We start from the raw sequence: 11,364 nt of genomic DNA on the forward strand, positions 1-11,364 counted from the left end.
ATCTGCCTTCAGCTCAGGGCGTGATCCCGGGATCGAGTCCCACATTGGGCTCCTTGCATGGAGCCTGCTTCTCCCTCTGCCTGTGTCTCTGTCTCTCTCTCATTGTCTCTCATGAATAAATAAATAAAATATTTTTAAAAAATAAAATTAAAAAGATAAAATGTTGATAATTTATAATTTCAACATAGAAAAGACCCAGTTGTACTTACATTCAAGGGAAATCCAACCATTATCAATTTACTATTAAGAGAGAAATATACTGTATTTTAGGGGCACCTGGGTGGCTCAGTGGGTTAAGCATCTGCCTTTGGCTCAGGTCATGATCCCAGAGTCCTGGGATTGAGCCCTGCATCGGGGCTCCCTACTGCTTCTCACTCTTACCCCCCCACACCTTCAAATAAATAAAATTTTGAGAAAAAAAAGAAATATACTGGATTTAAAAGTTTTTAATGGTCACCATGCAGATTAAGATGTATCAGTTTTTTTGTTTTGTTTTGTTTTAAGATATGTCCTTCTTAGATTCCAGTCAGAAGGCATTAGCTACTAAGGTTTTCCATAACCTTTTTATGAAGCAGGTATATATAGTGGTTCTTTGCATGGCTTTGGCACGCAGATCACACATTGTTTTGACTCTGTTGACACTTTCTGCTTTTTTTTTTTTTTTTTTTTTTTTATCATGAGAGAGAGAGGCAGAGACATAAGCAGAGGGAGAAGCAGGTTCCATACAGGGAGCCTGATGTGGGACTCAATCCTGGGACTCCAGACTCATGCCCTGAGCTGAAGGCAGATGCTCAATCACTGAGTCACTAGGCGTCCCAACACTTTCTGCCTTTAAAGCAAAAATGAAGGGGCGCCTGGGTGGCTTCAGTTAAGTGTCCAACTCTTGGGTCTCAGCTCAGGTCATGATCTCATGTCTGTGGGGTCAAGCCCTGCATTGGGCGCTGTGCTCAGTGCAAAATTGGCTTCAGATTCTCTCTCCCTCTCCCTGTTTCACTCACTCTCTCAAATAAATAAATAAAATCTTTAAAAATAAAATAAAGCCAGAATGAATTCTTCAATTCTGTGAATGAAAAAAAAATTCTGTGAATGAGCTGTTTTCACTATATTCAAATACAGCACGTAATACAAGCTGGATTTATACAACAGGTTTGGTGAAAGGAATCAAGATAGGTTTTAGTGATAATGATTTTAGCTTAAGTTCAATTAAAGCTGTTAAAATCCAGAGTAAGAACTAACTATGTCTGAGACTGATTTGTTTTGAGAGTAAAGGTGGTTCTTTTTGTCATCTGTTGCTACTACTATAAGTATGTGATTCATTGAAACAAATAGTAAACTCTAATAAACTGAAGAATTTCATTTTACATAAGGAAATTACGTATAGGACCCTAGTGCAAGTTAGATGAAACATAGAAATAGCCAATGAAAATCCTGTCTCGTTTTTCTATGAGAATTGCCCATATTGTGGGATATAAGTAGTCTTAACACTAAGCAGTTTCATTAACAAAAATTTATTGAGTAGACACAATGTATGTGATGGCTGGAAAATGTCCTTTTTTAAAAGACATTTTAAAGGATGTCTTTTGCAAGTCTTTAGTTTACAAGAAGGATGATTCTTTGCAAACTATTCCCAAGCCTATCTTTGGCTAAATTGTTTGATATCTGAGTTACTTGAAAATGCCAGATCATTCCTTTGCCGAATATTTAGCACCTACTCTGCTAGGTGCTAGCAATATAGACATGAAGATCATTAACAAGTACACAGTTCCTGTCAAAAAGGAGTTTTCAGTCTGGTAGAGATTAAGCAGGAAATCCTAGAATCTGATAGGAAGAAAATGGTTTCTGGCCATCTAAAGAAAAGGAGGAATATATAACCGTGGCCGGGAAGATAAGACCGAGGCTACATAGGTATTTGATAAACTGCTGTTTGTATTGTTCATTGCTGTTTTGTATGATTTACATACGTTGCCTGACATATTATAATAAAAAAAAATTTACAGAGTAGTAAACAACCTTGTGCTTTTTGTTCTTCAAATAGGACGCTTTTTGTTATTTAAGAATACAGTTACCAACCATGGCCCCTGGAATGAATCCAGCCTGGTCCAAACAACTTGCAACCTGATATCATCACAGTCTGTCACTAGGACAGTCATATTCATGTGACTTTTAAAAACTAACTCAGCCTTGGGAACCACAAAAGACACTGGCTCTCCAGTACTGAAAGATTGCTGGCCTCTGGTTTAAAATACTCAGAAAAGTTTTAGACTTCCTGATTGTGGGGGATATGTGAGTCATAACTTTGTGCATATTTCAGAGATGTCTTCTTTGCATTACCTTACAAGTTTGCTGCCTACTTCATACTTCTAGTATGAACATTTTCATTTATTTGATCTCTGTGGGAATATAATGAAGGAAAGAGGGAGAATTCTGTCCTTTAGATTATGTACACAGTTACTGTGTACAAGTTGAAAACTGTTTGTGCTGAAGAATCACTACTATCAGATCATAAAAGCATGCATTTTCTTCTTTTTCATTTTACATCTAGCGTTCAATCAAGATTAGAGATTCAAAATTTGGTTTAGCTCTTGTCATAGAAAGCTCTCAGCAGGTAAGATATTTTATAATTGTATTAACCTTTAATAGATTTTTTAAACTATGACAGTATTTTTAGTTTTATTTATATAGTAAAGCAGTTTATATCTAAGAAGATTGTTAGTTGTGACATGAAGTTAAATAAAGGGTTTAAAGTCATATATAGTAATTGTCCACACAGGAAGAATCTTGCTTATGTTTCTTTGTTGGGTAGCCATAACCATTATTATCATTATGATCATTTTTAATGACAAAGTCACTGTACTTTTCATGCATTATCTCAGTCTTTACACACCCTATGATACAGTTACTATTTCTCCCCATTTTATATTCAAAGGAAACTGAAGCCTAGAGAAGTTAGGAACCTTGCCCACAGTCTCACAACTAGTAAGTGGTGAGGATGGGTTTTGATTCAGGTCTGACTGATTCACAAGAATGTCATTGAATAACACAGTCATATACAAATATACACACACATGCCACTGGGATTTTATACTCTCATATGCAGATTATACTGTATCTAATTATAGTTGCTGTGCCTCATTAGGCCAGATCTTTGCAGAAATACATTTATTTTTTTTTTCAGAAATACATTTAAATAAAACATTTACTTATTTGTAAAATCACTGCTCTTCTAAACTCTAAATGTAAATATGAATGTCTAACTATTCCTTTCCCCTTGCCTGCAGATTTGTAGCTTCCATTTACTGAGTGCTTACTGTGTTCCAGGAACTGTATCAAATATCATATGTACATTATTTTATTTAATACAACAATTTGGTAACTGTTTTATGGTTAGAAAATTGAGGCTTAAAAGATTAAGGAAAGTATATTTCTCAGCATCATGTAGTTAGTAAATTTGTAAATTTCTAGTTGTAAAACTAGAATTTGAACTTGAAAGTATATGCTCTCAACCTAAAGCATATGGTCTCACCTTTCACACTATGCGATTTAATTTTTTAACACTCTTTAACAACAACCTGTCATGGTCAAGTTTCTTTCCTAATTCTTCAAGGAAATAGCCTCAGCTGGGCCATTCCCTTTCTTCTTTTACGAAGTGGTCTACTCCTTTTCAAGGTCTAGCTCAAAAAAAAACTTAGTTCCATTGGCCTTCACAATCTACAGTATTTTTTTATCTTAAAATATCACCATTGGGATCCCTGGGTGGCGCAGTGGTCTGGCGCCTGCCTTTGGCCCAGGGCGCAATCCTGGAGACCCGGGATCGAATCCCACATCAGGCTCCCGGTGCATGGATCCTGCTTCTCCCTCTGCCTATGTCTCTGCCTCTCTCTCTGACTATCATAAATAAATAAAAATTAAAAAAAAAAAGAAAATATCACCATTGATAGTTACAGATGAAATGATGGGATATCTGGATATGCTTCAAAATAATCCTGAGTAGGCAAGGGGAGGAGATTTGGGAAAACTGCAGGTTAAAAAGTTGACCATATGTTTCTGCTTGTTGAAGCTGGAAGATGACTACATGGATACTTATTGTGCTCTTTTTTTCTATTTTTGTGTATGCTTTACGTGTTTCATCACAAAAATCTTAATTAAAAAACCAGCTTACCTGTGGTGCTCTGAAATAAGGACATTAGAGCTAGTTTATCCTATACTGTGAATACCATTCCTCAGGCTTGTTTTTTGTTTTTTCATTATTTTTTTTTTACAGAGTGGAGGATACGTTCTTGGCTTTAAAATAGATCCTATGGAAAAACTACAAGAATCAGTTAAGGAAATCAACTCACTTCACAAGGTCTATTCTGCTAGTCCGATATTTGGAGTGGATTATGAGATGGAAGAAAAGGTAGTTTGTTCCGTATGTAAAACACAGGGTTTGCTGAATTGCTTTTACACAATCTATGAAATTCAGATATAAACACACTGCCTACAGTTTCATTCTGAACCGTGTTTAAAATGATTCATATACAGACTGTGTTCAGTGAGCGTGACCTCTTGGCCATCCGCAGTTGGCGCCACCTGTCTGCTCGCTGGTTGCTTCGTCATTCGTTCCCACCCTTCTGGGTGAGCAGTTTACCCAGAGACAGGTATCCATGTGCACGACTCCGCTGATGTGGACAGATGTCAGTCTCTCACTCTGCTTTACTTTTATTCCACTTCTGCCTCCCACTTGCATTTGGACAAACCTTACAGGCCTCACAGGCACCAGGCTTTTCCCACAGAGCCCCACAGTACAGCAGCTCCAGGAGTCTGCTCTCTCCGTGTGCCCTGGTCCACCCCCTATTCATCAGTGCCTGTGCCATACCAGTTATGAAATATTTTGAATATCATGCCCACGTGTCTGCTCTTTACCTTCCTCATGACTGCCAGATTGGTTATAAAATATGTTTAATATCATGTTCATATTTCTGCTCTTTGCTTTCCTTGTGATCTCTGGGTTTTCCCCAAACCCACCCCACTCTCCAGGCACATCATCCCTCCTTTGACTTTACTCTTTAGCCTCTCCAGCGGGGACCCTTGTCATCTGGTCTGTCACTGGTGTCCTCACCAGCCACTGCATTAGAGGGATGTCCTCACTATTGGCTCTATCAGTGGTACTCCTGCTAGAGGTTCTGTCTCTGGTGCCCTCACTGACCACTCTTATCACAGGTTCCCTTGCTGTCTGTTCTTTTGCGGGCACCCTCACTATTATGGTGCCCTTGCCACCCACTCTTTCAACAGCATCGCTGCTGGTACTCAGCATGTGGAGCCCTATCACCCATATTATCTGTATCTCTTCTACTCTTGGACTGCAGCGTGTGACCAGAGAAGATCAGGAAATACGCTGGGCAGCTAAGTTCAAATTCACACCCTCTGACTTCAAACAGACCCTTTTTGCCCAGTAGCACTGCTTGATAGTGTTTTCTCTCCCTGTAATATTCTCTATATATTCATTCCCCTTCCCTTCCAGCTGAAACTTCTCTCTGGGTTGCTGTGCTGTGTTATACATACACTCATGTTTTCCATGTCTTAATCATCCTTTTATGTTTTCCTCCCACCCTGTGCTGCTTTTACCACTCTCCCTTTCACTCTGCCTTCTCTGTGTATTCCTTTGCAGTACCAGCCCTCCTTCAGTTTCTTCAGCCTATACTGCTATAGATGACTCCCACATCTTTTATTCTGGTCTTGACGCATTCTCTCAGATCAGTATGGTTCTAAATATTCTTGAGTATTTTCACATAAATGAGCATTCCAAATAACCTAAATTGAATTTTCTCATTTAAAAGTTTATCCTGGGGATCCCTGGGTGGCTCAGCAATTTGGCCCCTGCCTTTGGCCCAGGGTGCAATCCTGGAGTCCCGGGATCCAATCTCGAGCCTGCTTCTCCCTCTGCCTCTTTCTCTGTGTCTATCATAAATAAATAAATAAATAAATGAATGAATGAATGAATGAATGAATGAATGAATGAATGTAAAAGTTTATCCTAGGGGTGCCTGGGTGGCTTAGTCGGTTGGGCGGCTGCCTTTGGCTCAGGTCATGATCCCAGGGTCCTGGGATTGAGCGCCATGTCAGGCCTCCTGCAGGAGCCTCCCCTCTTCTCTGCTTGTGCTCTCTCACGCTCTCTCAAAGTCTTTTTTTTTAAAAAAAGAAGTTTATCCTAGTAATTTAATTAGGTAAATAATTTTCCAAGTCTATCAGATACACTGAGACTTGAGTATCTCAACTTGGCATACCTAAAATGCTATCATTTTTCTCAAAAGCACCATCTTGCTGATGTATCTATTTACTTATTTTCCATTTATTTATATTTAGCATTAGTAAATTCAGCTGTGCTCAAAACCTCAGAGATTTCATTTTTTATGTTCCTGATTATTTTATTTTATACATTCAATCATCCAGTCTGCTCCCTTTTTCTATTCCTTTCTTTTCATTCAAACCACAGTTATTGTTATTACTTTTGCTTCCATAATAATATTGTAGAACATGCATGGTCCTTGGAACCTGGCAAGCCTGACTGTAGTCCCAAATTCACCATTAATTTGTAATTCAAGGCAGATTTGAGCTTCAGTTTTCTCATTCTAAAATGAAGATAATCACTGTCACGAAGTTATTGATCATATCCATGAAATACCAGGCACATGAGTGCCTCTACCTTTCATTTCTTCTCTTCTTTACTGGCCTCCAGTACATAATAATAACCAGCATGATAACTCACTCTGTCATCTCATGTAAGCCCTTACTCCAAAGCTACCTCTTCAGGGAGGTCTTCCCTGACTACCATCTAAAACAGCAGCCTCCATCATTTTTTTGTTCCTTATCTTTGCTTGCTTGCTTGCTTGCTTGCTTTATTTTTAGTAACACTCATCAGTTTTCTCCACTATAAATAATCTCCATGAAGTCAGGGATTTTCATCTATTTTCTTTCTTTTTTTTAATTTTTATTTATTTATGATAGTCACAGAGAGAGAGAGAGAGAGGCAGAGACATAGGCAGAGGGAGAAGCAGACTCCATGCACCGAGAGCCTGATGTGGGATTCGATCCCGGGTCTCCAGGATCATGCCCTGGGCCAAAGGCAGGCGCCAAACTGCTGCGCCACCCAGGGATCCCACATCTATTTTCTTTAACTACTATATCTCTAGCAATCAGAACTAGCACATAATAGGGCTTAGTGAATATTCATAGATGTTGAAAGACTGCATTGAACACCCTACTATTCCGATTCACTGCTCTAAGAACTTTATATGCATCATTTCATTTAATCCTCCCAACAGTACTATGAAGTATAGTATTATTATTATCTTTATCTCACAGTTACAGAGATGAGGCTTAGCTAGGTTAGGTTACTTGTTCACAGTCACACAACTCAACGTGGTTGAAACATTGAGACTATTCAGATGAGGGGATCAGATCACTCTTGTCAAGCAATACACTTCTACTCTACATACCCTCCCACAAATTAGCTATAGATAAAGTCTGAATTCTTTGGGCTGGTATTAAGGAATTTCAGTAGACACCAGCCTACATCACAGCCACCATATCCGTTTATGCAGGCTGTACACTGCGCAACTATAAGAACATAGTACACATAGACTACTGTGAATGATGCTCGTTGGGATTTTTCAATATGATAGCCCTGCATAGCTGCTTGTCTCATTGGACTCTTTTATTCTGACCACACTGGATTATTCATCATTCTTCAACCACGTTTTGTGGTTTCTCAGTTTTGTTGATGCTGGTTCCCTAATCCTACCTATGGAAGTCACTGTCATCCTAAAAGACATAGATTACGTACCAGTCTTTTCTTCATAAAAGTTTCTGGGATTCACAAGCCAGAAGTTGTGCTGTCTCTAAACTTTCTATTATAATAGATATTGCATTTGTTACAACTACTTTTCAAGGGTTGAACCTACTTTTCATAGGTTGAACCATGATATTATTAATATTTGACCATTTCTGACTCACAAAAATGGCAATTTCATATGTTTCAACCTAATATTTAGTTACTCATAATTGTGTTTTATCCTTTGCTCCACTTCCCCCGCCCTAGATTACAAACCTCTTATGAGTAGGGCAGGGACTTTTACCCTTGTTAGTGTTAGCATAGTGCTTAACATACCAAGATACTAAAACATTTGAAAAATAATGAATTAATATCAGCACCATATTTTACTCTGCTTTACCATTGGGGTAGTCCATCTAAATCTTAGTTCTTTTACTTTTCACAAATTCTATTTAATGACTATTTTGAGTAAAATTGAAATAGAAAATTTGCTATTATCCAAACTTAGTTTTTTAAAAAACATGTGAAAGAAAATAAGATAAAGTTCACTGAGAGTTTCTTCTCTAAGGATATCTCTATCATATTAACATTAGTAAATTTGTCATTTTAATACTTCTGATGATATTGACTTCAGATTTAAAAGCTTAGGTTTAACTGATTTATTACTAAAGTTAGTTTTAATAGAATATAAATGTGATTTTTCTAAGACGAGTAGTTTTCAATTGTTTTACACTTTTACAAGTATTTACAATTCTCACAGCACATTTTACTAAAATTATTTGTTTAATTAATCTTGTCTCCTTGATGCATTTTATTTATTTATTTTTCCTTGATACATTTTAACATCTACTGATTTTTAGCCTCAGCCCCTTGAAGCTCTGACGGTTGAACAGATTCAAGATGATGTAGAAATTGACTCTGATGATCATACAGACGCCTTTGTGGTGAGCATGACAAAAAAACTACTAAATTTATTATTATTATTTTATCTGAGTCAGATTTAATTAAGTAATGGCTTAAGTGTGTAAAACACCATGGAACTTGCAACTTTTGAGAGTTATCTTAAACATGAGTTGGAAAGTAATTTTTTTTAAGTTAAGGATTTTTTCTTTGTTGAAATTACTTTTAAATTTCCAAACTAGGAATGTTTGAGAACAAAATAATTCAGAGGATTTCAGATCTGTGAAAAAATTTTCATACCTTAGAATAATAGAACAGGTTATAAATAGTTAAGTTAATTTAAAATCTATAGTTTTCATAATTAATCTTTATAAGATGGACTTCCTTTCAATTTATTGGTATACGATCTTAAAAAGAATATTTGAACAATGAGCTTTCCTGTTTCCAAATTTGTATTATTTCATAGCAAAAATAATGTCAATGCTTTCTATGTAGTGTAGTGTATAAATCTGACCAATAAACCTCTCTGGAAATAAATATTTTTAAACAAGTCTGAAATTAGTGTAAAATATTTAATTATAAACTACAGCATTTGCTGACACATTGAAGTACTGATTGCTTTTTGTTTTGCCAGCACCTTCTTCTAAACAAAAGTAGAGATGACATTTTATAGCTTCTAGGTCATTCTTTTTAATCTCCTTTCAAGTTAACAATCCAAATTGTATACTTATTACAAAACAAATATTTCGGAGCTCAAAGCATAACTCTTGTAATCATTAGTAATGATTGACAGAAGAAGTGAAATCTGCTACTAGCATAGTAAAGATTAAGTGCTAAGACCATTAGAAAAACTGTAACAATGTAAAATACACTTAGTTACATAATTGTCCTGTAAATTACCTGTTCCTTAGTTCACTAACCTATTATATGTCAAGTATGTAAAATATAATTTTCTTTGTCTTATAGGCTTATTTTGCTGATGGCAATAAGGTAAGGACATTTTATCTATAGTATATGAAAAAAACTTTCTATATTCCAACAATTTAGTATTCACAAAACTTATGTGAAACCTATTTTTTGTTTTTTTCTTCTTCCTTGCCCACCTTCTATATTCCCATCTCATCCTCTTACCTCCCAAAAAGCAACAAGATCGTGAACCTGTATTTTCAGAAGAACTGGGGCTTGCAATAGAGAAATTGAAGGATGGATTCACCCTACAGGGACTTTGGGAAGTAATGAGTTGATCTTGAGTTGAACTGGATTTCTATTTAAAGATATCTCAAGATTAAAGATACTAGTCGCCTGCCATAAGGCACGGAATAAGTTTTTACATTTACAGAAAAATCTTTTAAGAAAGAAGTTTTTAATGATTAAGGAAAAACTCATTTATCTAAGATTTTATTGCCACTTTTCTAAAAATTATATTTAAAATTGTAATCAAAATGTATCTGGTTTGTAAATATGTTTATTTTGTACCTAATGCTTGTAAATTAGTGCAGATATTAAATGACTGTATCATGTTGGCTTTAATAAAGAATTTATGCAGCACCATTTAATGTTTTGAAAGTATTATTTAAAAGAATAAGCTTCTATTATGGAATAATCAAAATACTGCTTTTTTAGTTATAAAAATCTGGTTTAAAAAATTATCAAATAGCTCCAAATGTAAGTCAACTCTCATAAATTACAACCCTTAAACTTGTCATGTTTAAGTGATCATTTCTGTAAAACCTAAAAATTACATTAACTCTGGAGTATATCAATCCCTATGTAATAAGTGTTTTGGGCACTATTTTATAAATAATTACAATATAATTTTGGGAAGAATACATTTATTTTGTAAAGAAATAGTTTTAAATAGTTTGTAAATAAATAGTTCTTTTATTGACTTTCTCCGTGTATGTACTCATTGAAACTTCCTTAAAGTTTTCAAAAATAGGATTTTCTCTGATTTCTTGGTTAGCTACGATTTGGAAACTTCTCTGGCTTCTGTTTTTTGCCACTGCTTTGGTATAAAACATTGTAAGGAACCTTTGTCAAATCATTGAAATTATCCAAAGGAGCCCTCTTTCTCTAGAGGGAAAGGAATGAGTGTGTAAAAACATAAAATAAGATGCAACACTATGTACAACCATAAACACATAGTATAACCAAGTGCTAACCTGAGTTTAATTAAAATCAATGAATAAAAGCTATACATTGGTTTATTTAAAAAGGAAGGGATTTGTACGTTTTTAAGAGATGGTGTTATAATAAATAACCTACATGACGGGGAAGAAAAAGTTTACACAGATCACAAAATACTGCCAGGAATATGTTTAAGTAGCTTTTGAAGCAAAACAGACTTTATAGTTGCTGACTAGTAAGGAATCTCAAATGTCATATCGTGGTGTTTGCATCTGACTCATTAATCTTTTCAAATGTTAGTTGAAAGCTATGAGTAGAGAGAAATGAGTCATTTATTGTTTAAACAAGGGAGCAGCTGTTAGTTTTTTCTAGTGTGTTAAAACCTTTAGTGACATCTATAAATGGAAAAAAGAGTCAATGAGCTCTTCTTTCAGCTGTTGTTTTAGCAGCTGACAGTAGCATTGACTTCACTGTGATGTAAAATAAGAGGAAAAAAACCTTTACTCATAGACAGAGGCCTTTAAATT

The 11,364-nt window shown here is 35.7% G+C and overlaps 1 protein-coding gene across 2 annotated transcripts in view; it reads left to right on the forward strand.

Annotated features, from left to right (window-relative positions):
* BBS5 (Bardet-Biedl syndrome 5) overlaps positions 1 to 10,599 on the forward strand; it is a 26,957-nt gene extending 16,358 nt beyond the window's left edge. For both annotated transcript variants that reach the window (XM_025994103.2, XM_072751883.1), the window contains exons 8-12: positions 2,543 to 2,605; positions 4,262 to 4,396; positions 8,671 to 8,754; positions 9,677 to 9,700; positions 9,853 to 10,599. In XM_025994103.2, the coding sequence (XP_025849888.1) occupies positions 2,543 to 2,605; positions 4,262 to 4,396; positions 8,671 to 8,754; positions 9,677 to 9,700; positions 9,853 to 9,954 (408 nt within the window). In that variant the 3' untranslated portion in view covers positions 9,955 to 10,599. The remainder of the gene's footprint in view (positions 1 to 2,542; positions 2,606 to 4,261; positions 4,397 to 8,670; positions 8,755 to 9,676; positions 9,701 to 9,852) is intronic.
* The last annotated feature ends 765 nt before the right edge of the window (positions 10,600 to 11,364 follow it).

The sequence above is a fragment of the Vulpes vulpes genome, chromosome 3, assembly GCF_048418805.1.
Source record: "Vulpes vulpes isolate BD-2025 chromosome 3, VulVul3, whole genome shotgun sequence".
Taxonomy (NCBI): domain Eukaryota; kingdom Metazoa; phylum Chordata; class Mammalia; order Carnivora; family Canidae; genus Vulpes; species Vulpes vulpes.